At 37.4% G+C, this 25,949-nt stretch overlaps 1 protein-coding gene across 1 annotated transcript; it reads left to right on the top strand.

Annotated features, from left to right (window-relative positions):
* Window positions 1–907: 907 nt before the first annotated feature.
* On the top strand, window positions 908–16,970 carry slc39a4 (solute carrier family 39 member 4). Its single transcript, XM_038279380.1, has 12 exons — window positions 908–1,224; window positions 7,035–7,358; window positions 9,561–9,759; window positions 11,498–11,649; window positions 12,246–12,420; window positions 12,609–12,781; window positions 12,971–13,138; window positions 15,518–15,622; window positions 15,848–15,902; window positions 15,994–16,146; window positions 16,235–16,422; window positions 16,505–16,970. The coding sequence occupies exons 1-12, from the start codon at window positions 1,024–1,026 to the stop codon at window positions 16,631–16,633; spliced, it is 2,022 nt and encodes a 673-aa protein (XP_038135308.1). The 5' UTR covers window positions 908–1,023; the 3' UTR covers window positions 16,634–16,970.
* The last annotated feature ends 8,979 nt before the right edge of the window (window positions 16,971–25,949 follow it).

The raw sequence follows: 25,949 nt of genomic DNA, 5'->3' as shown, positions 1-25,949 counted from the left end.
CAATATATATAATTAGGGGGTCCCCGCTCCATCTCGCCATCAGTTTGGGGGTCCTTGGCCTGGAAAACGTTAAAGACCCCTGATCTAGGGACATCAGAAGGCCCCTATGCTAACTGCAGTAGTGCTAGGAAGTATAGTGCGTCGTTGTCCTAGCTCCCTCCTAACTGCAAGCACTATTCGGATAGTGCTTATTGCAGAGAATGCGAAGGCACTTCACTGAGTCTTTGGTGTCCCTACTAATTTGAGATATTTGGATCATGATGCAACAATAAAACACCCCTGGAAATTACCCCCTGGTGTAAAACATGCACCAATGGATGAGCTCCAAGGGAAAATTTCTGATGACCAAAAATAACATGTTGTCTTCAAAATGACAAAGACCTTTGTCTAGATGTTCTTTAGTAATTACAAAAAAGTAGAGCTTTTGGAAAGATGAATCCCATTACAATGATAAAAAATGAATATTCATTGAAAAAAATTATTTACAATAACCTGGTGGTAATGTTATGGTGTCATATCTTTTTACCCATCTTTTCCTTCCCTCCCTCTTTCTGGTAACAACTAAAAAAATGGCTCCTCACAAACGTAGGATGGCAGCAGCTACCTGCAGATGTCACACAACCATTTCTTTAGCTTTTGGTAGCAACTGCTTATTCACCCAGGAAGAAGTCAAAATAAATGTCTTTAGCTTTCACTCAGGTGTTTCAGGTCTTCTTGTTTCCTTTGGTCATATCCTTTTTACTCCATTTTTGCCCTTAAAAGAGAGACAAATATATTTCCCAAACATATATTATTCCGTAAAGTAAGTGCACACCTGTAACAAACAGTCATTTTCTATGGCCTTAAAGTAGAAGGTGAGATAAAGCCAAGCCACGTGTCAGCCAATCACAATCCAGGATCCAGATCCGGTGAGACTATGGAGGTGTTTCAGGAGTATATCTACGAGCTGAAGCTCCACACAGCTCAATATTTTCCAACTGCAGCAGGTTTTAACTTAGATCCCTGGCCGAAGAAAGTTTTAAGATGAAGCCGTTGGTCCTGCTGCTCTTTTCCATTTGCTGTTTTCCGGGTTCGGTTGGTTCCGCTTCGCCTGTGGAAGACGCGTATAACGCGGTGATCAGCGTCGTTGCTCCGGGGCAGCGCTTTCTGACCGGAGAGTCCCTTCGCTCCCTTTTTAATACCCTGCAGGATCGTGTGCAGTGCGGCGAGGTGCCGTGTGAAAAGGTAGGTTTTATTAGGCCTAACCTGGAAGCCAGGTCACACAGACGCAGGAAAGGAAGCGTTGGTCGGATGGAGGAAGGTCGAGGTCCAGATAGTAACCAGGTGTGCCTGTTCACACTGAGGAAATACTGATTTTTCTAATTAAATACCAGAATATTGGTCATAATATGTTGATTTGGTTTAAAATATCTTAATGAATAAAATTTTAAACAAGAATTGTTAAAGTTTTGGTCTGGATTGGCTCCACTCAAAGCAAAGCTGGGGTTTTTTTTTTTTTTTTTTTTGTTGTTAAAACAAAAAATACACAAATATTGAATCACTGCCAAATGCTGGAAGATGAATTTGTCTTTTTTTTTTTTTTTTTTTTTTTTTACAATATTACGGAAAAAAATAACAGACTTTATAACGAGAAATTTGAATATAACAAAGACAAAAAGATTAAATTTAGGAATAAAAATACAAAAAAAATCTCAATATCATTGATTTAAGAAATAACAAAGACAATTCTTATTTTGGTAAGGATTTCTTTTACTGCTTTTTGAAGGAGTCCAGGATCTCATGACAAAATGAACAAAAAAAATGTAGTTTCATTAAAAGAAAGTCATAAAGTAAATTAAAAAACGTGTTTTGTTGTTAATGTGCTTAAAGAAAATAACCAAGGTTTTCCAAGTGGTTCTTAAACCTTTCAGCTTCAGACACGGAAATTGATAGTGGAAAAGGCCCAAGTTGTTGGTTTACCACTGAGTCTACACCGTTTGACCTTCAGCTCTGGTGCCAACTGTGGTTCTTTTAGGCTCCTGTTGACCTTAGTTTTTTACCATTTGAAAACAATTAATATGCTCAGTGAAAGCTTTTTTTTCCCTATGTGGTTTTATACAACCATCTGCATATAACTCCAGATAAAAGTAACATTAGATACAGTGCTTGTTTGTTTCATCAGCTTTGCTATTGACATTTTATTTAGTTTTTATCTTTGTTCAGGTTCATTAAATATGAAAAGTTTCATTCCAGATATGTTTGGTCTCTTTAAGGAAAATTAGATATTTAAAAATAGTCATGTTTCTTTAAAATATCTTTTTCATTTATTCCATTAAAGAAATAGATTTTATATTGTGTATTCATGGAACCAGGCAGGCGAAGGATCATATAGGACCTATGTTAAGTAATACTAATAGGAGCGAGAAGCTTGCTGACACCTGTTCAAAGAAAATAAAAATAAAAATGTCCACACACATACATATATATATATATATATAGTAAGAGAGAGAGAGAGAGATGCAGTAAAAATACTTCTAAATCATAAATATGCTTGACCACTTTTGTCATTCAGTTTGTTTTCTGAGGAGCGTCTCAGGACCCTACGCTAGTTGATTTGTGCTCATTAGTTGAGCCTGGACCCCTACTTTGGGAACCACCCTGCTTAATAAATGCTTTGATTAGTGAATACATTATAATTTAATTCACAGGGTATCAAGAGAAAAGTGATTAACAAATAAAAAACTGCATTTAAGAAACACTGGTAAAAAGGTCGTTTTTTTGTTTTGTTTTTTTTTTTAAAGGGTTCAAGTATTTATTTTTCATTGAATTGAAACACTAACACAATAATTGAAGTATAACACTGCTTTAATATCGGACTCTAAATCACCCTGTTGTTTTTTATCCATAAGTGAAAAGACATTGTTAATTATATTTGTAAAAATGCAGCAACCCATCCATCTTTAAAGGTTAAGAACTAATCTCCAAAAATCCTAATTATCAAATGAGCATCAACAAGTTGAAAACATTTTAAAAACGTTAATCTCTTCAACATGCTCCTCTTGAGGCCAGGGTGTTATTTCCTGATGTCATTTTTTTTTTTTGTTTAATGTTACAGTTCATGATGTCTACATGGTTTAGATTAGGAGAATTGGATCTGATTTACAAAAAATAACAAACCCCCCCCAGATTTTTGAAAACTCCATGAAGAAAAATGGGTAGTTGCAGATAGTTGAGACCAAAATTCTGTCTTTAAATATTCTTTGCTAGTCACATATTAGTTGGGTTACAGCACTTGATATCTAAAAAGGGTGTCTTTCAATACATTGTTCTGTTGCGGGGAAACGTAATAAAATGTTCTAAAACAAAAGTTTTTCTAAGATGTCGCCATCTTTATCACAATCATTCCATATCCCTTGTTAGATGTCAAATGTTTTTTCAAAGCCAATGTACAATTGATTGTTAAATACCAAGTAATGTGGTGAAATGTATTCATTTTCTTTTTTCTGTTTTTTTTATTTATTTTTTTTATTGAGTTGACAATTAAATATTATGCACACCAAACAATTTATGTGCCGTGTATAGAAATGGTATTTTATTCATTGTTAGGCAAATTCTGAGTAAAAATTTGAGTCTGGGCTTGCCTTTCACCACCAATATATTTGTAAGTTTTTAAAGCTGATCAGGACCCCAAATGTATAGCAAAGTATTTTAGAGTAAGATCTGTTTGCAAAGCGATGCTGATCTATGTTCTTCTACAAATACACAAAAGAATGATGTAAAAAAAAAAAGAAAGAGAATTAAAGTGTTGTAATAGTCCAGTCAAAGTCCAGACATGAAGGACAAGCAGAAAGGAAAGCTGTTAAGCCTCACTGAAGTGAAGTAATGTTGAAATCCCCCCCCAAAGATAGGAGATACTGATAAGCTCACACGGAAGGCTATTATTTCAAGTTAGTTATTGCTGCTAAAGTTAGAATTGCTAGCTGCTTAATTATTGCACTTGTTTTTTTTAACTCTCTGCTTTCACATTGTGCTTCACTGCATTGGCTATGGCCGACTAAACTGTGTTTTAAAATGCATCAGGGAAGGCTTTCCTATGCATTTATTTATTTTATCCCAAAGTTTAAATGGTTGTAGTTGCTAGTTAAATGTTTAATCTATATCTTGATATTCCCATTTTATTAGCAGCAATCTAATGAAACTACCTAATGTAAAAACAATTGAAATAAACATGGAAAAATACCAATATATTTGTCACACAGTAATTTAATCTCCTTGTTTTGCAAAAACCTTCAGAGCCACTGTCCAACACAAATTTAATCAAAAAATAATTGCCATTATTTAAAAGAAAACACGTTCCATTTCAGTTATAGTAAAATTATTCAAACTGAGTTCTCCATTTAACTATACATTGGACAATGTTAAGTTCATAGAAAAATAATTAATTTTAATATTTGTTCTTGTTTCTTGTCCTTTTTGAAGGTTTTCCTTATTTTTCCATACTAATTTAGATCTTTTTCCCCCTATTTATTTTTAAACTCCACCGGTATCTGATTTAGATACATTATCAGTAGGAACAAGATCCTTGAACCTCTTCGATGACAGCTATAAATTCAATAAAAATCAATGCAAAGTATGGATCAGTGGAAAAATACCCTGGGTGGCAGCGAGGGGACTAAAAAAAGAACTAATCAAATTCACAAGTACAGCAGGTTTTTTTTCTTTTTTTTTCTGCTATTTCCATTCATTTCCTACATCATTTAGACTCAAGAAATGGTAGCTGAAGCCACAAACTTTCTCACTGATTTCCTTTAAAAATGGTTAAAAAAAAATGCATCGTCTGTTAAAAAACAACCAAAATTGCAGGTCATGCGAAATCCAACTTATAATATGTAACCACTGTCGTCAATTTAAAGGATCATCTCACCTAAATTGTAGGCTGTAATGATTGTTTGTCACCTCATCGTCTACTGCTGCTCAAATCACAACACGGTTGAGTGAAATTCAGTGTCTGCTGCTTGAACTTTGCTTCTTTTCCTTTTAGAATAGATCCATAGACTTTCCTAGTGACCTGATAAAATGAAGAGGGCAAGAGATATAGATGTTTTAAGACTAAGTTTGGGTACATTAAATATTGAAACATTATCTGAGGGGTCTATTTAAAATAAAGGAAACTAAAACAGATGACTAAAAGAGTATGATTCTTGTAAAAACTGCTATAAACATTTTATGCTCCCCCAAATAACAAAAAAATAAAAACCCTGTGCTACTCATCCCCTCCCATGCAGTTCTGGGTCTGAATAGAGGATTGTCAGAATTTTATGGTGTTCTTCATTATATTACCCCCCCTATGTTTGCTACTTCTTATCTTAAAGCACCTATTTCAAACGCAACAATAATGATGATTACAGCACCTTCCAGAATTTACAAACTGGTTCACGTTTTTGCGTTACGTGTCACATTACAGTCACCAACTTCAGCGGATAATCTTCAAATGGTTGGAAAATTACTAATGTGTTCATGTTCAGCACATTTTGACCTATTTTTTGGTTGCTAAATAAAGAATCAATGTTTTGTTTGCGTTGACCTTGAAATAAAATACTTCTGTTTTGTGGGTGCCTCAGAGGTTTTAATGAACAACAGCATCATGAATAAGAGCAAACACAAAATACAAGCAGTAAGGAAGTTAAGAGGAGCATTAGGTTGTAAAACCTTATCAGAGACTTTAAACATTTCTAAGAGTTTGGTTTGATCTACCGTCTTTAGCAGGAAAAGCCTTTAGTAGAGACCCATGTAAGAGGTTCATTATAACTCTGAAGAAGCTGCAGAGATCTTGTATATCTTGCATGTATGGTAGAGAGGAAAGAGGACAGCCAGAAGATCGCAAGCTTGGAAGAAGGTTTTCTAGTTGAGATCTTGCTCCACTTGCTCCACTCACAGATCTTTGTCGCTAAACTAAAACTGTATGTCATCCTAAACGCACCATTCCTCATCTATCCATCCATTTTCTTACGTGCTTACCCCAAGTGGGGTCGCGAGGTGCTGGTGCCTATCTCCAGCTGTCTACGGGCGAGAGACGGGGTACACTCTTGACAGGTCGCCAGTCCATCGCAGGGCAACAAAGAGACAAACAGGTCAAACAATCATTCACACTCACACCTAAAGGGACTTTAGAGAAGCCAATTAACCTAACAGTCATGTTTTTGGACTGTGGGAGGAAGCCGGAGTACCCAGAGAGAACCCACACATGCTCAGGGAGAACATGCAAACTCCATGCAGAAAGACCCCAGGCCCCAGAGCCTTCTTGCTGCAAGGCCCACTGCGTCACTGAGCAGCCCGCACCATCTCTCAATGGGGAAAAAATGCTGACGGCAGCATCACGCTAAAGTGATGTTTGTTATTTAGTGGGCAGTCTAAGAATTGATGTGACTATGAATCCATTACAAAGCAGTGCTGAAAATAAACGGATGAAAGCCCTATTGTCAGAACAAAAGAGAAATGGTTTAAATCAAGGCATATTTGTTTTTAAATAGTCTTCAATGTCCAGATCCATATCCAATTGGAAATTGATATTCACAGGAACTCTCTATCCAGTGTGACTAAGATCGGAAAGAGGAACGTTGAGAATTGTCCGTGTCTGGGTGTGCAATGCTAATAGAGACGTACACTGAATGATTTGCAGCAGGAAATGCTGTAAAAGATGAGTCTCACCACGGTATAGCAAGATATTTGCACATTACACTTTTCATATTTTTATTTAAAGAGAATTGTAAGCATCATAGCATTATGCCCTACTGTGTTTTACATAGCTCATAAAATCCCAATTTTGATAGATAATCTTAAATAATTTTAATAGATGATCCTTTCAATAATAGTTTTGCAATACAATCTTAAAATGATTAAGGAAAATGTTAATAAGTTTCCAAAACACCATAGGGTCCTGTTTTATTCCACAGCAATGTTGAAAATTAGCTGAATTCTGTCTTGTTCATGCAAGTTACTGATCTGACTTATTTGTGTCTTTTCTTCTGTTTTTGCCTCATACTGTATATATTCAGTGTGATCTGGCTGCTGCTGTTGATCAGCTCATCGGGAATCACTCCAGCCATGCGGAGGAAGCACATGAGAAAATCGAGGCAAACGAGACTGTCAGTGTGTCTCAGTTCCCAGCTCTTGCTGCAGGCAGCGTCCTCTATCTCATCTCGCCTGACTTGGTCTGTGCTGCGATTGGAGAGGGGAAATGGGCAGAGGAGAAGGAGCGTTTCCTTCACAAATTTACCCATATGGACCACCACAAACATGTTCACAGTCACATAGGCATTATTGGACTTGAGGGTGTGATTCAGGATCTGCGCAACCACTATGAGCCTTCAGATGATAAGGTAAGACTCTGTTAAATACCTTCAGTGTGCGTTAAAATCCAATAATATACGTTCAGCTTGGATACTGGTTTTAAAAGTTTGGTTTCAAGATCTAGCTGTGGGTGACATGATCTAGGATTTAGACACTTTGGCTTGTAGCATAATTTTGCTCCTGGTTTTGAGAGTATTAAGAGGTTCACTTTAATTAGCAATAATTTGGGCTTTGGCAGCTATATTTGATTTTTATCAGTTTTTGAAGTTTTGTCCTATAATAAACAAAAGTAAAAAAAAAAAAAGGAATATAGAGCAATTTAACAAGCTTACATAACAGTCTTTATCACCATGTAGTTAACATTTTCTCAAGAGTTCAGCTTTTATCTTTTACTGAAAGTATCAATAAAAGGGCATCTGTAATTTAAGAGTCCTTTTATTAGCTGACAGCATCAGCCAATGAGTCAAAGTTTACACGCCACCAGGTCAGCACAGCATTTTAACCTGTGCACCAGCGTAAGTCGGATCCCACCCTGCTCATATCTGGTGAGAACCACGTTACCCCATCAGTGCAATAAAAAAATGGCCACTCATGATGGATTAAGTTTGAACCATATAGGTTAATATGCAAAAAAAATAGCATATCATGAAAGAGTTAAAGACCTTTTTTAATAGGCAGAAACTTTTGCCATCAGAAACGGAATTTCAGTTGTCCAGACTGAATCTGCAAAAACAAAGCTAAATATAGGTGAAAATTTCTTAAATTAAGTGTATTTACCCTTAATTTGGGTAGTTAAATAAGATGATTTGCCAATCTAAGGAGCATTTTTACTCTCAAAATAAGATAGTTGGATAATATGCACTTGAAATGGGACAATGCAATAGTGTTTTCTTATTTAAGGTAGAAATTGTCTCGTTTCATTGGCAAAGTGACTCACTTAACCCCTCAATTCAAGAAAAAATGCACTTATTTTAAGAAAAAAAATACTTATTTAGATTTCTATTTTGTCAGTGTACCTTTTAGGGAAGTTGTATTGTTGCAGGATTTGCGAAATTACAAACGCTTGAAAATCGTTGCCAGAAGCCAATAGATGCATCAGCCTTGAATGCAGAGATGTTTCCAACTGATTTACCTGTACCATTCATAACTGTAGACTCAGCTCTTCACTCTGTTTTATTTGGAAAACTAATTTAGCAAGATTTTGATTTATTAATTTCCTCCAGTAGTTGTGAAACAAATCAAGAATGTGATACATTCTTGTGGCAGATGCCACTTGGTGATTTACCCAATCAGCTCAAAGAATTGTACTGGATGTACCTCCTTTTTGCTAATACTTTCCACTGGAGCACATTTACACACATTACAAAGGTTTTTGCCAGGGTAAATCTATATATACAAAAAAGAAATTTATGTATTAGTCTAAAGGTAGATTGAACTAAATTGAAAATGTATGTAACAATGTAAAACTGAAGAAAAACTGTGTTTAAGCATTTTAAACTAAATTAATTTGCTTTGAAACAAAAAAATTCTGTAAGACTAATTTTACCTTCAGTTTAGAATTCAATTGAAATTCTGACTGCTGGAAAAATACCAGAGTTATCTGATGTAGATTGAGGTTGTGCATATGGTAGCTTCCTATTTTAGAAAGTAAGTCACTTTTAACAACATTGAATATTTCTAAGTATCTTTAACCATGTTCAGCATAGTCAATCACCTTATGCATGTTTTTCCTGCAAAATGTTAAGTGTTTAACCAACCCTCACTTTGCCTGCTGCATTGCAACCAATTTTAGACCATTCAAAACAAAAATTAAAAACTATTTCTATGTTTCAGTTTTCTCAAATGGCTATCAGCATTTTTTAAGGCAGAGATCATTTTTAATCCTCTACTCATCTGTTAGATTTATGTTCCAAAATTGCTTTAATATGAGGCCATGAGATCAGGTTTGCACCAGTAACAATAATCACAGTGATCTGGTGGCTTTCTCACACCAAAATCATTAAGTGAAAAGTAAGAAAGTAAGACAGAAAACATGTTAAATGCTAATGTGAAGAGTTTCTTTTTGTGTTGACATTGTGTTTTTGCATCATGTCCAATAAGTTTGAATTTGATACGTTAATATCCCTAAAGTTAATTAGTTATGATTAAAGGTTTTCGTAATAGCTTAAAGTGACAAGAAGATTGCAGGAAAATGTTTTGATTATTGCTTTTCTTCATTTTTCTTACTTTAGAACTGTGTAACAGCTAGTGGCATCATGATGGAGGTTGACCCAGCGTCATCAGATCAGATACAGGAAGTAGGTGCAGTTTTGGGGCGTGTATTGTACCACGCCCTCCTTGGTCATTGCTTTGGTCAGCCCCTACCAGAGGAGAGCTTTTTCCTGGATTTTGTCATGACTCAACTTGGTTCAGAAAATTTCACTGTTCATGGTAAGTAACCAGTGATTGTATCCATGCAGAATCTGTCTGAAAAAACAATTCATCCACTCTTACCAGGGATGGACTGGGACAGAAAAATCGGCCCTGGCATTTTGGACTAGACTGGCTCACCACATTTTTGAGAGAGAGAGAGAGAGAAAAGTCACAGTCAATCACACAAATTGTGCTACTCACACGCCTCCAATCAGACATCCCAGTAATAAATGAGCTTGTGTCAGTAGTCTTTCCAAATTCAATACATACAACTGTGTATGTATGTATGTAAAACAAAATAAAGCATGACATTTCTCACGATATGTGAGCCACCTCCTGTTGGTTGCATTTTTAATGGTGAATACCTTTTGCACAACTGTATTTTTTGTGCTTTGTTGTGGGTGGTGATTAAAAAAGTTTTGTAAAAAGACAAGGATCAGGACAGACAAAGTAATCTATTTCCTCCTGCTCTCTGCTCTCATCTCTCTCGCCATGTCTCTCCTTAGCCGCACTGACATCATGTTCACTGCTCGGTTCGCCGTCGCCTCCACTACAACCACAGACATCCCAAGTTCCAAAAACTCATTTTAGGGAGATGCAATAACAATCTTATTGTACAATTTATTTATGATGTTTTATAATAATAAATAAGTGCCATAAAATATTTGCTCACATGCTTGCATTAATTATCTGTGCCCATGTTTTTATAATATAAATAATTGCCTAAAAGTTCATTTGGTGCCCTATTGTGCCCCTGTATAGTACTGGGTCAGCTGACGCCCCTGGCCGCACCGTGCGCCATACATGCACTCCATCATTCTTCACCCTCACTAGACATGGATACACTTTAGTATATACTCCTGTAAAATGAGGAGACTGTAAAAGAGTAAACTGAAACTTATTGGCTTATTTTTGTGACTGATCCAATCAGCTCTCTGTTCAACCAGTCGCCTGGAATGTTGGTTGAACAGAGCATTGCTTTGGACAGATACGCTGCACAGGTTTCACAAAGAAACCTCCTCCTCACACCCTGCTCTGTCTTGTTGTTGTCTGCGCAATCGCAGTAGTTCTAATCCGCACATGATGCATGAATTGTTGTTTTGCCTGCTCGCCCTCACTTGCATTAAAAAAACACCACCTCCCATAGTCTAAAATCCGGGATAATTTATCCGACTCGATGGCATCCGTGAACAACTGTCGATATCAGGGAGTCTACTTGGGATGTCTGCACCACCACCATCATATTTTACATCAGACACCGGAGCAGATGAAGGGCCTGCTGTTGGGAACATGTCAGTCAGTTTGACACATTTCGCAGCGTCCGTTTGAAGAACTCGTTTCTTTTTTTCGCCCAGTTTCTCTGCGCCTCCCTTGCATTTGTTATCCATTACTATTGTGAACACCGCTGCACAAAGTTCCAATGGAGAGTGAAAGTATTTTTCTACTTTATGATTGGTCTAGTCCTTTAGACTGTCAGGGATGATAACCAATGGGCTGCAGTAGCCTGTGGTAAGGGCCGGATGATCGGAACAGACTCTTGCGCTGCTGATTTTATTTTTCTTCATGCATTATGCAAATATAACGAGGCCGATATATAATGATAATAATACATATTATTAATATACATGTCGGGTCTGCCGGTCCAAACAGCACGTCGGCCCACTGGGCAAATGCCCGGTACGCCCGATTACCAGTCCATGCCTGGCTCTCACAACTTCAAACCAGTTTGTGCTCAGACGTTCTTTCTGGTTTGTAGATTTAGAGGTTCTCATGAAGAGCCTTAAAATTGGACCAGAGGAGGACCACGATCATGATCATGACCATATTGAAGATGCTAAAAATTATCAGAGGAAGCAGAGAGGACAAGTGCGTCATGTAGGAGATCAAACTAACAACACCTGGGATGAGGTATGTATGTAGAAAATATAATTTAGAAGTCCTCAATTGAAATAACACCATGTTGGTGCAACCTCAAGTACTGCAAAAAAAAATCATCAATCGCTCTCATGCATCATATAGTTGACTTTAGTGAAGGAAAAATAATGGTTTAATTCAGTAATCAAGTTTTCCAAACCAGCCACACTGGAGAGTTTGGAAGCACAAGCATCCAGTTTTAAAGTTATTTCCCAGTAGCCTTAGCAAATTGAAATCCTGCCTATGACTAAAACACTTCTAGGCTATTTTATTTACATTTTTGTAACTGATACCTTTTTTTTTTATTATTTTAAACCTGGTCATGTTCTAAAACATTTCATTTTGAGAAAGAGGTGAAAACAGAACAGCATAATTATCAGATAAAATATTTCCTACTAATACAGTAACTTCCGGTGCTTTGTCCTGGAAGACTTGTATTTTTTCTAAATGTAACCTTTTAATTCAGGTCAATTTATATCATCTGCTCATCTCATTTCTAAGCACATACTGCATAACAAGCTAGCATGCTCAGGGAATACTGTAAAGAATGCACTATATAGATGATTGCTTCTCTTTTTCATTATTTCCAGCAATGTTTCACAGCTGAAGAATTGGTCCAGATCTATGGTCTGTCTGAGGAAAGTTCTGGAATGGGAAGATCTGGCTTTGCAAAGCTGAGTCCTGCATTGGTCCAGCAGATCCTGAGTGGATCATGCTCAAAGGTTATAGAACCAGCAACCTCCGATCAGCTCTCCAAAACTGAGAGTGAGTGTCTTTAAAGTTAAACTGGCAGATTTCAAGAGAGCTGCCATAGAAATGGCTACTGCTGTGATTGCATTATTGTAGTATTGCACTTCAATTTCTTTTTATCATGTAACCAAAAAACACTATTTGATCATTTTGTAATTCTTATTATACCTGACCTCTTCTTTTTCCTGTTTTTCCTGCTGCAGAATACCTCTATGCGACCCTCGCCAATATTGTCATTACCCTCATGGCCATTTTAGGCGTTGCGATCCTACTGTGTACCTCGTGTACCAGTGTTTTCCAGATCTGTATCCAGTTCTGTATCAGCATGGCTGTGGGTTCTCTGACTGGGGATGCCCTGCTGCACCTCATACCATCGGTGGGTGATTTTAACCCTTGTAGAGTTGAAGTAAAATGAATTATATGAATATACAGCTTAGATACCATGTTAAATGGTAATTCAACATTGTAAATAATGCTTTTTCTTTTGCAAAGTATAACTTGAATTTATTTTTGGTTTATGGATCTTATAAAGACATTAAGGTTTAACCATTCTGTGGTCTTCTAGGTTCTGGGCCTACATGTTCACTCAGGGGACGATGACCACGATCACCAACATGAGGAAACCCCAGATTATACATATAAAATGCTAGCGGTGATTGGTGGGATCTACGCATTTTATCTGATGGAATCCATCTTCTCAATGATCACAAATGAAAGGAATAATCATCATGAGGTACGAGGAGACCCTGAAACTGAAAATTGTACTTTACTTCTTGGACCGAGTCACAGCGGCATCAGTCTCAGCAGACACTCCCAAACTTCCCTCTCCTCTGACACCCCAGCAATCTTGTCTGAGGGAAGCTCAAGGCAATACAGGGCAAGCCAAGAGACATGGTCCCTTCAGTGTGTCCTGGGGGCATTAAAAACAGATGTCCAAGCCACCTTAGCTGGCACCTGACATATTGATGTGATGGAGAAGTAATTCTATCCTCTCTTAGATGGTCAAGCTCCTTATCCTATCTCTAAGGGAGTTTCCTGTCACCTTGGTCAGGAAGCTAATTTTCAGCAGAGAGCCAGCAGACCCATCCACAAAAGAGCAGGGACAAAATCTATGCGTCCTCCAACAAGACCCTCTCTGGCCCTTTGCTGCCGCTGGCAATGCAAACCCGGCTCCAGCTTAGCTGGTACAGCACCTCTAGTGAAAAAAACAGTCTTGTGGAAGAATGTCAGCCTTGAGAGCAAGATAACATCCACTACTAAGGTACTTGGGTCGGATTTCATCCCCCTTTTTCACCACCTTGGTGCCTTCATCCTGGGTGAGATAAAAGTTAATCTGATGACAGATTGGTTGAGGAGATCATCAAAGGTCAGCAGTTCCCACTGGCCTAAAAATAGTGTTACTGCTTACCTCCTAAGGTGTCAGATGGTGTGCAATAGTCTTTCTCTGTGGTCTCTCCAAACTTCTCCCAAGCCTTGGTTTTTGTCTCTGCCACCGCCTGGAGTAGGGGCTTCCTTACCTTCATTGAACTTGCCTCAGGAGCTCCACAAGACAACAAGACTCGATAGGGCTCCTTCAGATTGATGGAATATCTTATTGCTTACGTCCATCAATGGGTTTGGTGTCTGTTGTTACAACAGGCGCTGTGGGCGTAAGGTCTGTGGTGCCTAAGGTGGCTGTATTAGCAATGGAAACACCACATATCCATGTTCCCAGCATCCCCCAAAATGTGAGAACAGCTCTCCTGGAGCTGAGAGTTAAATACATCCCTTCTCAAGTGGCCTGTTTAGTCTGTCTAGCTTCCTCATCTTCCAGCATATCCAGCTCTTTGCCCATCTTCAAATGAGTATCTAAAACATGCAGCTGAAGGTCAGAAGACACTTATGGTCAACCATGGTGTTCATTATGGACAATCAGTGGCTTGCAAAGAAACATCAATGTCCCCCCAGATCATCCCTTTTCAGGTGTCATTGTTGTTTCCCACATGGGCATTGAAGTCCCCCAGCAAAATGATGGATTCCTCAAGAGGCGTGCTCTTTAGCCCCTGATGTGGCCTTTGGAGACCCTGGCAACAAAGCCTCTGGGATCATCTGAGCACTGAAACCCCGGCCACCATGTTAGGGTGGCAGTTCAAGGCGGGAGACATTTGTAATTAAAAAAACTAAAATAATAATCCAAGTATAGTTTATTTTTCTGAAAATAAATCAAAATAACTTTCAAAAATATATTATCCGCCTCTATTTTGCACCTGAAGAGTTAATAAGTATGGAGCGCTAAGGGGGACAAAATAAAATAAATATAGCATGAAATAGGTTTCATAATGACACAACTAAATGTAAATAATGCAATGTAAAATGAAATTCATAAATGTACCATTTAATAATGCAATGTAAAAATGCTTAATTCAGTAAATCCATAAATAAGATATTCTATTACATTATGAAATGTAAAACCAGAACATTAAATGTGCCATTAAATGATTTTATATAAATTTTAGATTAAGACATGAAATAATGAAGGCCATTTTTTATTTGCTTTACATATAATTTTCATTATTTCATTCTGTATTTGTAATAAGGGTCTGTGCATCAGACTCATCATATAATTATCTAAACTATCATCTACACCCATCAAACTCAGTGTGCAGGAATAGGGCTGTCTCCATAGAAACCATGATGTCTGACGGCTGTTTCTCACTGAGCAAGACAAGACAACTTCCTAATTATGCAAAGTTGTGTTGTTTGTGATTAAAGCTGGAAAGCCGTGTTAAAACAGCCTGTACAAAATCAGACTCTGGTTTACCAGTCAGGAATTGTGATGTTTGTTTATCTTTATTCTGGTAGATGACAAATAGAAATAATTTATCTCAGACTAATTGACCTAAAAAGTTAGGGTTGACTCTGATTTAATGCCAAAAAGTAAGAAAAAAGCCTTTTTATCCATCAATACAGTTGATATGCACATCCTGTTTCAACTACATTTCTTATCAACTTAAAATTCGGAAATAGATAATTCCATAAGTGTTTTGCCTCTTGGAAATTCTCAGTGTCCTTCCAACAGATTTGCCATCAAATCACCATTTTTAATTTTTGAAATGCTTCACACCCCTTGCAGGAAGAGTCTAACCCTCACCACTGTGACCATGCTGGGGTTTTAGAGATGTATCAACAGGAGAAGAAACAGAAAGATAAGTTACAGTCTTCATCAAAGGCAGATCTGGTGAGAAATAACATTTATAACGTTTTAAACATTTTTAGAGATCCCTTATTAAAATATTACTTGAGTATTTACGAGAGAAAAAAAAATACTTGCAAAGAAGTACGGTAGCACCCAACAAATTGCAGATGTGTCAGGATAGATCACCTTTAAAACATACAGAACAAGTATTGCACGGCTATTTTAAAGTACTGTGGCTGTAAATGAAATGCAATACGTACATTTCAGGTAGATACTGAAGGGGAAGAAAAAATCAATTTAGAGCTGAAAAAACAAAAAAGAGGTGAGTGGAATGGCTTACAATAAAAAGGGAATTTGTTAAAGTGGGACATTCAAGATGTTTATTGCATAAACCATAATCTTACCTCTTCCAGAAAAGAGCCTACTGCCTTACATGATAACCATTGGGGACGGGATACACAACTTTGCAGACGGATTAGCAATAGGTGCGGCTTTCTCTATGTCATGGAGGTCTGGTCTTTCCACATCCCTGGCTGTACTCTGCCATGAACTCCCACATGAACTTGGTGAGCTATCTCACTCCGAAAGTCTAATTTGATAGTGGAGTTTTTTTTAGATAAAGACTTATCATTGCTGTTGGTTTTATTTCTCCAGGGGATTTTGCCGTCCTGCTTCACAGCGGCTTGTCTGTCCGAAATGCATTGCTTTTAAACCTGGGCAGTGCTCTGACCTCATTTATTGGGCTGTATATCTCTCTGTCTGTAGCCACTGACCTTGCAACCCAACAGTGGATAGGTGCAGTAGCCGCAGGGCTCTTTCTATATGTCGGTCTGGCTGATATGGTGAGTGCTACTGTTCACTTACCTTTCACATAAATCCTGCAGAAACAGATTGAAAACTCCCTTTCGTCTTTCTTACTTGCAGCTCCCTACGTTGATCCATGCTCACAGTAAGAGACAATGGCAGAAATTCCTGATTCAGAATGCCGGCCTCCTAACTGGTTGGATTATCCTGCTGTTGCTGTCACTATACGAAGACAAAATTAGCATTTAAAAGTTTTTTTTTTTAATCTGCTCTTATTGTTAATTTTGTTTGCAAAAACCTTGTTAAGCATTTGGAAAATAATAAATCTTAATACGTTCATTTTTTGTCAAAATATTTCCTAAAGGGGTCACAAGAGGACAACAAGCAGCCATAGGTTCCTTGCATCCTATCTATCCGTTCATATTGAAGATCCAGAGTGTATAGGATGGTGTTACATCCTGGAAAGGTTGCCTGTTTATGAGTAAAGCCTCTTGTGTCCTCTGTTGTTCTTTACTGTTGTTCCGTTGACACCGATTGAGAACACTTCAAAAGGAAGCAAAAGAATCAGTAAGGTTATATAACCTAAAAAGGTCTACTAGGGTGATTCCAGAATAAAGTTTGCACAGTAATATGCATGATGTAGCATGAGAGTTCTGTTTAAATTGTTGCTCATCCCCCAAAGTGATACCAGATCCATTCCAGGGTGCTGAGATGAGCCCTGAAAGCAGTAGCAGTAGCATCATATAAATTAAAGCAGGACCTACCATGCTGGCCACATCCTAGTTTAATTGCACCAGCTCTGGGCACCCAGGGCACACTTTTCCATACTTTACTAAATTGCTGTTGGTATCATAAATCCTGCTCTTTAGTAGTTGTATCAATAGGGACCTTCCTCAAGAACTGGTACAAACAATACACACATAGCACACATATATCAGTGCATTCGGTAGGGTTACATCTCCAATGTGAAAATTTAGGCGAAAGGATTTGGGACCTCTTCATGTTCTTTGGGATATTTTTAAATGTTTATGCCCACAAAGCAGGGCTAAAATTGACTGTGGAGTAACGGGTATAGTGCATTATCTGATTGATCCCTGCAAATTCACTTTTTATAATGTGGGAAATTCCTGCATACAACAATGACTGTGATTAGTTTTCCTCTGATTTAGACAAGAGCATTTTAACACGCCTCTTCTGTCTTCTTCTTATGCTTCTCCTGTAAGAGCACAGTTTACTTTTTTGCTAGTAAACCATTGGTTATCGGATTTAATGCCTTTAACTTTCAAAGTATTCCAAATCTGGATCACTGGCCAAAACACAAATCTCTAGTTGTGTCAGCTCAATAGAAACCTGCTCCTTAAAAAATATCACACAAATATAAACGAAACTAAGACGCACTGAAGCTAGTGATGTTGAGATTGACCCAAACCTCCTAGATCCCTCACCAGGTGGCCTTATAGGCATAAACATTCCTAAGCAACCGAGTATGGGCGCATTATAAGACCTGTTTTCATGCTCAGAAGTAATAATCCCCGCCAAAATGTATGACTCCTCCCACTCTCAAACATATAAGGGAGAATTCCCACTCCTACTTATGTTTTCGATCTTTTGTCCGTCTGAATCGCTTTTATCAGTGCTGCGCATTGTTATCAAATGTAACCAGAGTCGTTTTGGCTTGTTAGATCAGACGTGACAGGTGCATTGTATCACGTAAATTAGCGGGTGGACCCAGATCTAATGTTCTCACTGTACCAATCAAAGGTGATTTTAACCCAGTTGTTTGACCTGGGTCCACATGGTTCAGTGAGTTGCCACCGAAAGCCAATTGTTCTCAGATTTAAACAGGTTTTGTTTACCAGTGGGAAAGGGCCATGGGAAACTTGAAGAACATAAGGTAGCCCCAATCCAGTGTAAAAATGGCCTTATTAATGCTGGGCAATACAAATACTAAAACTTATATCTACCAAATTAAAGGTTGTAAGACGATGGATGCACTCCAATACAACTACCAGTAACATTGTGGGGATTTTGCAGATGGCTTTTCAAAGTTGTTTATTTTAGTTTTTAATGAGCTCTGTCAAATGTAGAAAAATACTTTTTCAAATTATAAATATGGACATAAATGCATCTTTTGATCGGGTTAGTTGGTCTTTTTTTCAAAGAACTCTTTGCTGAATGCCTTGTGACAAAAATGCTGAACTTGTTTCTGTTTTCAATCAATGTCATTTTTTTAGTAATCATATTTTTATATGAATAGACAAAATTATATTTTTATGAATACTGTACGTTTCTATTACTTTGTAATTATCTAAAAACTGTATGTACCTGCATCTATTGTTTTAGTTCCTGTTTGCTTTCTCTGTAATGAGCCTTTAGATCATCAGAATGACCAATATTTTATGAATAAACTGAACTAAATTAATTTGTTCCTTTACATCTGAAGCAGTGTATAAATCCATTGTGGCAAGTAATGAATCCTACAAAGAAAGCAGAACCATTCCAAGTATAAAAACTCAATCATTAACCATGTTCAAAAAATAAAACTCATTCCAACCACATGTGTGATACTCAGCATCATCCTAAATAAAACTTGGGTATCTATGGTCTTATCAGAGCACATGGGACAAATGCAAAGTGATAGCAATATGTTTTCGATAAGGAGATATTCCAGGCAACAGACTGGGATGGGCGTCTTCCAGGAAACACCCTGTTGGTATCCTTCAGCTTAGAGCAAGGACTATTATTTCCTTTTATTTGTGTCAAATCAATCTGATGTTATCATAGATTATTTTATATAGAAATAATTTTTTAATCACTTTTTAAATTATTCAAATTTAAAGCTACACTGTAATTTTCAGTCAGATCTAATGGTCAGACTGAAGCGACGCAAACTGCTCCCACACTGCCTCTTATTTTTAACAATATCCGCAACCGCTTTGCCTATTTTGTCAAGTGATGTCAAGGTTTCTTTACATTAGATCACAGCATCAAATCCATAAATTCTTCAACACTGTTGTCAACATTGACAAGTATACAAATTGGGTGATTTGAAAGTATGATGAATTGACCACTGTTTTAGTGAAGGAGGTCGCAGAGAAGCTCCTTCAAATCTAAATAGAAGACTGAAAATATTTTACAAAGGATAAAGCAGGGAATGTTCTTAAATGGTTTTAATCTAGCCCTAAAACGACTGTTTCATATCCTACATCCAGTACAGAAACGGACCAGCTGATGATTTCTCTCATCCCGCTCAGCCCACTCACAGGCTCCTCTGGTCCCCAGCGGTCCTCTGTCCATCTTCAGCACTTAGTCTCTAAATGCTAGTATTGGCCTGTCATCATCTGTTCCTGATCCGTCTCCCTCGTGGTCTCCTTCAGTGTAACGCTGTCCTCCTTGCGGTAAGCTGCAGCCACCCTACCCTCCCTTTGGACGTATTTCCACACAGCAGACTAATCTGATCTTCCACCGTTCTGCTTCAATCCTCTGTAGCCTCTTTCAGCTGTAGCCTCTTTCAGGCCATCATTGCTCTGTCCCAGCAGGACTCTCCCAGCTATCACTGTGATCCTCAGCTCTCTTCCTAAGCTGGCAGCGGTTCTACCGCTGTGGTTCCTCAGATCCAGAGGTTGGCATAGCTGGCCGCTGTTCTCACACTCATTCACCACTACTTCTTTTTGAGCTAAGGAGCGCCGTCTCATCTTACCTCTGTTGTCCAGATGATTCGTTCCCGTTTTGGACACCCTGACCAAAAAAAATATGCCCCGAGGGCAGGAGAAAGATGCGAGCCACTGAGAAAAAAAAGAAACAGCTGCCAATTGAATTCGTTCATCTTCATATTAACCATGCAGTTGCAGGTTGTAGCCAGTATAAGTCTAGTTTGCACAGATCATTTCACAAATAGAATTTTATTAGTATGTGTAGGATTGTGTATAGATCTATAACTTGTCCAAGTCCAATTGTAATGCTGATCTCTATAGTCACTAGTTTGTCAGCTCTGCGCTGCCATAGCTCAAAGATGTCTGCCTCCACAAATGCAACTCCTATGTAATTATAAATAGAAATGTCTAAGGCAAACATAAATACTGAGAATTTAAGTTCATAGGTCATAATAAATAGAAAATATATTACATTTATGTCAATGTAAATAAATCCCTGTAATTATAAGAACCTGTACCTTTAATTTAGATTCACATATGGTAAACTATGATGCAACAACTACCTTACCAGCAATTATTTCTGCTTAGCCTTAAGCCTTCAAGGCATAGTTAATTTGTTTATAAAAGTAAGGTTTTTCTCATTAAATTTAAGTCAAGTGCCATAACATAAATAATGCTGCATTTTTAATAGAACACAGGTATATGATCTATAAACAGACATGTATCATTCTGCTTTATTTAATAAATCTTAAAGGGACAGAGGTAACTTAATGTTTGTTTTTTTGTTCTTCTGTCTGGCTTACTTGTTTTACCCGAGTACATTTTATGATTATACAAAAATAAACTGGTCAAATGAAAACATATTTTTAATTGTAATCATTATTGATTAGAAAAAGCTGTTAAAAAAAAAACTGGAAGTGTGTGAAAAATCAATTGCACCTTACTACTTGACACTGTTGTTGGAAAGCAGATATGAAATCTTCACGCCACACCCAACCTGATTAATGCTAAACCTGTGGAATCAGTGAGTCCCTTCGATAAGCCTGTCTGACAACATGAAATAGGTTGAAATATCTCACACGCACATCCAACTACAAAATAAAAATAATAATAATAGTAATACTGACTATTTTCAGTGACTGGGTGGGTGGCCTATCAAAATTACTGCCATTAATGGTCTCTTGGAGCATTAATGGTCTCAGACTGCCCCTCTGTCTCTGAGCCAGACCCTTAACCCCACTCTGCTCCCTGGGCGTCTTTAAATCACTCACATAAGATTTGGTAGTTTTTTGTTTGCCCTGATGCAGATGTGCTATGTGATGTTAATGTTATCTCAACTAATCTGCCCCCGTTACAAGTTACATGGACATCTTTGCTTGGGACAGAGTCCGAGAACAACTCACTTCGTGCACAGAAAGAAGGATTATTATCACTCAGAGCAAGATTACGTGTTCATATAATGGGTGAGTGCCACATGCATGACATCAAGGATGACCTGTATCTGAGTTTAACTGAGGCAAGATAGCCTATTAAATCTGAACAACCAAGATATGCACCAGACAAATTATACAGATTAAAGCATGCTGCTGCTGACTGAGGCATACCAAATTCCTGGAGTCAGCTTTTAAATCTGGTATGCATCATTACTCTTTATGATATTTTATGGTTAAAATGAGTCTTTTGACATATTGTGGCAATAAAACAATTAAAGGAATACCCTCAAGGGCTGGACCTTTGAGCTTGTCAAATGCTATATGGATGTTGCATACATTTTCAAACATCTGTATATGGAAAAAAGAAGAGAATAGTAGAGGTGGCGCTTTACTGTAATAGAGTATAACTCTACTGATGAAAGTAAACAAAGAAGGCAAGAGATGAGAATGTAAAAGAGCTTTAATTCCAGTGAGAGTTTTATATATTCTTTCTCTAAATTTTATTTACAATAGAGGAAACTTTTTTAGTCATTTTTTAAAGTATGCTTGCTCAGAAGTTTTTCTTCTCTCGACTCGAGATAAATATTTAAAAATAAGTAGGTGGTGGGGTTCTCCAATCTAGGTTTTGTCTTCAAAGCTTTTATACTTAATCATTCTGGCTTAAATACTCCTTAACTCAACAGGTTAGCTAGTTTTAAGTCAAGATATACAGTCTATTGCAAACTGTTTCATATATTGTCATGTTACAGTAATTATATTTTAATTAGATTTATCACTTTCCTTTTAACTGCATTTAGCCTCCTGTTAATTTGAGCCCCACACCCCTAAATGAAATAGGGTGCAACCATTTGCCTCTACAGGTCACCTTATTTAATACCTTCTCTACCTACAGTACAAGTAGAATAGATTGAGATCAATGTCAGGAATAAAGAAAAAATCTATGAACCCAAAACAGACTCCCTCAGTGGTGCTGGCAGCATCATGCTGTGGGGGTTCTTTTCTTTAGATGGACTGCAGAAGCTGGTCAGAGTGGATAGATGGAGCAAAATCCAGGCCAACCCAGGAGGAAAGTTTATTCGATCCCCCACTCCCACAGACTGCCACTCTGGGTCCCTGAGCAAGACCCTTAACCCCACACTGCTCCCCAGGCGCCGCACAATGGCAGCTAACTGCTCCCCAAGGGGATTGGTTAAATGCAGAGAACTAACTTCCCTCTGTGATTATTAGAGTATATAAAATCAAATCCAAGTAAATTTTATTGCTGGTTGTTGTTGTAAGACAAAATATGGAAAATAAGGGAGTGTATCACAAAGCCAACTGTAAGTTTGATCTTTTGGCACTTTTTTTTTTTTTTTATTTCAGTAGTACAAGCTATGAAAAATATGTAAAACAGACGGACAGAAAAATAAGTGAGTAGTAACTAGTTCAAATTAACTCTGGTACGGTATATATATTTGATTAAAGATGTAAGTTTTTAGGGAAATATCTCTTTAAAATAGCCTTTTTATTTAACCCTAACTTAAACAGTTTACTTAGCAAGCTGACACCTCGGTACCTGAAGTTCCTGCACTGTCCAGTGGACGTAACGTCAATCGTGTCAATGTTAAATGGATTCAGCCTAGCAAGCGTTCAAAAGGTTATATTCAAGATGCATTTTGTGGATATTCAGAAGTGACCAGCATCCAGTTTAACTCAGACACCGATGGTAACTCCTGGTAAGGTGAAAAAAGTCAAAACAACCTTAAGTACGAGCGGAAGTGTGCTGCAGTTCTGTGTTTTGGCCACAGGATTCAAAACTCTGCCTCTTTAACACTTTGATATAAAAATTACTTTAGGTAGTAGTTTTATTGCACCATACTGTTTATTTTAAATAAAGTAATAATAAAGCTTAAAGGAATAGTACACCCAAAACATGATTAGCCTTCATTTTCTACTCACCCCCATGCTGAACAACACTCTGGAGTACTTTTTTGATATCTCAAATGCATCTGGAGATCTGGGAGGCTTCTTGCTGTCTGCTGACATTCAAATAATGGAGGTCCATGGCGCCCGAGACAGAAAGGTCCATAAAAGTCCACAAAAAAACGTGTCAATATTCCTCCATACTGCTCGTCCAATGTATTCCAAGTGTCCTGAGTGGGTAGCGTCCAGAATTTACTCGAAACGAAGTCATTTAGAATGTTTTTAGAGCATAAACATAAGTGTATAGGATTTCCTGAAAGCGCGCGCCTGCGCGTTCATGATGCTACGGAAGCCGGCAGACCAAACCAGATGAAAGTGCGCATTCAGCGTCTGCTCTGCCAATAATGCAAGCGTAGAAGAAGAAATGTGCTGTTTACCTGTGCAAAGAAAGAAACAACGAAAGAAAAATGTCTGAGGACTTCAGTGTTGAGGAAGAGCATGAGTTCTTTGCTGAGCTGAATGCGCACTTTCGTCTGGTTTGGTCTGCCGCGGTTTCCGTAGCGTCGTGAACGCGCTTTCAGGAAATCCTATACACTACTGTTTATGCTCTAAAAACATTCTAAATGACTTCGTTTCGAGTAAATTCTGGATGCTACCCACTCAGGACACTGAGTGCTGGGCACCTCCATTATTTGAATGTCAGCAGACAGCAAGAAGCAAGAAGGGGGGGGGTTGTTCATGTTGCTGCGGTCTGCAGTCTGGATGTTAGATGTCGCTGAATATTACACACTGTAGCTTTAAGAAATGGTTGTTTTATGTCAAAAATGTATTTTGAGGAGGGTTTCTTTTGCTTAATTCTTTTTTTCACGATATATTTTTTATTTCTATTCATAACTTTCTTTGTTTAGTTTTTTGAAACAAAAGGAATATGTGCATAAATTTATATTATGGTCTGTCTGATATAAATAGTACTTGAGTAGCCTTTATACCAAAACGGAAAGTATTCCATAAATGCAAAGGGAAAACAAATAAATAGCTAAGACCTGTATCATCTGCAATATTTACCACATATTAAATCAAATGAAAAGCCTATTGCTTAACATGTTTTTTTAGGACCAAAACTAATTATCTTAAAGCAGACACACAGCTTTTTTTTCCCTCTCTCTACACCTACAGTTGGAATATTGTTTTCAGCCACATAAAAGATGGGGGAAAAGATATAGAATAGATATCCTGTGGTTAAGTGACTTTTTAACATAAAAATATGTTTTTTTGTGATGGAGGTTATATTGATTTTGAAAAGCAAAGGATGTATAGGGGGAGGGGCGTCCTAGTGGTTAGGGCATTGCGCTTGGAATCCAGAGGTTCTGAGTTTGTTGCTCTGTACTTGTGATAGTGTAATGACAATAAAAAAGCTGGGGGGAAAAGTATAAATGGAAGAAAAACTGCTTTAAACTATTTTAACTTGAGGGATTTTTGCTGATGAAAAAAGGAGCAAATATTATTGCACAGATATTTGATTATATTATTTATGCACTGAACTCTATTCATCCTGTATATGGTTCATAGTGTAATCGTTTCACAATAAACCTCACTAATAAAATCTGATCAGTCATTATCACACACCCTAAAATACATATTTTAATTGTGGTAATACACATGGCAAATGTTTTAATTATCTTTAATAGCTGTTTCATTAGAAGCCTCAGGACGTTTACAGAAATGGCATTTTGTATTGTACAAATGTTCATTAGTGAAGAAAATTTGAAGTTTTGTAAGTAATTTTATGAGCCAAGATTGCTTGAGTTTAGAAAAACGTGACAAGATATTGTCTAAATAGATCTACTGAAGGCAAGTTTGATTTTAGAAATATTATTCATTAAGATCATAAAAGATTTGATGCCAACTCATTGCTTTCCTTATGACTCTTTTACAGTTCAGCATTACTTTCTCTGAGGCATGTGTGAACAATGGGGAAATGCTGGCCTGGCATGGTGGTGCTTAAAAAATTAATCAAGCATAAAAAACTAAACCAAAAGGAGAGACCAATTGTGATGGTTAATAATTGATACACAATTGGTATAGATTGATGACCACAGGTAGGAATGATGTCCTGTGGTGCATCTGGGTAAGAGGAGTCTTCTGCTGACAGAAACACACATATTTTTTTACGGGACTTCAGTTTTCTTTTATTGACCTAGATGTCTTTCTCTATACTCATCAACAGGAATAGGACATAGTCCTTCTATCGTGGAAGATATTTGTTTTTTCTGCCAAGTTTAAAGAATAAATGCACCCAAATCCTTTTTTTTTTTTTCCATCTGCCTTTGCCGTTGGGAAAAAAATTGTACCAATCTTAAATTGCAGTTGGCAGCGGAACAAAAATCACTCAGAGCGCCGTACTTTGGACATCCCTCTAATTTGACATTGTAAAAGTTTGTTACTGTCCTTTTTTTTCCACAGCAGAGTCAAGAGGGTGAACTTGACCTTCTCTTCCATAAACTTTATTAAATTCCTCGGAGCAATTATCAGTCTCTTAGAAAAGTTATTTTTCTTTACATTGTATTTTTTTTATTT

The sequence above is a fragment of the Cyprinodon tularosa genome, unplaced genomic scaffold (genome assembly GCF_016077235.1).
Source record: "Cyprinodon tularosa strain WSP-4 unplaced genomic scaffold, ASM1607723v1 ctg15, whole genome shotgun sequence".
Taxonomy (NCBI): Eukaryota; Metazoa; Chordata; class Actinopteri; order Cyprinodontiformes; family Cyprinodontidae; genus Cyprinodon; species Cyprinodon tularosa.
Note: the sequence above shows the minus strand (reverse complement) of the source record. Positions and strands in the feature narration are given on the sequence as shown.

Excerpts from the sequence above, each read along its gene's own strand:
- slc39a4 (XM_038279380.1), top strand. The coding sequence starts at position 1,024 with ATGAAGCCGTTGGTCCTGCTGCTCTTTTCCATTTGCTGTTTTCCGGGT. Across the intron at positions 7,359-9,560 it reads ATGAGCCTTCAGATGATAAG|AACTGTGTAACAGCTAGTGG; the intron begins GTAAGACTCTGT and ends TTCTTACTTTAG. Across the intron at positions 12,421-12,608 it reads TCAGCTCTCCAAAACTGAGA|AATACCTCTATGCGACCCTC; the intron begins GTGAGTGTCTTT and ends TTCCTGCTGCAG.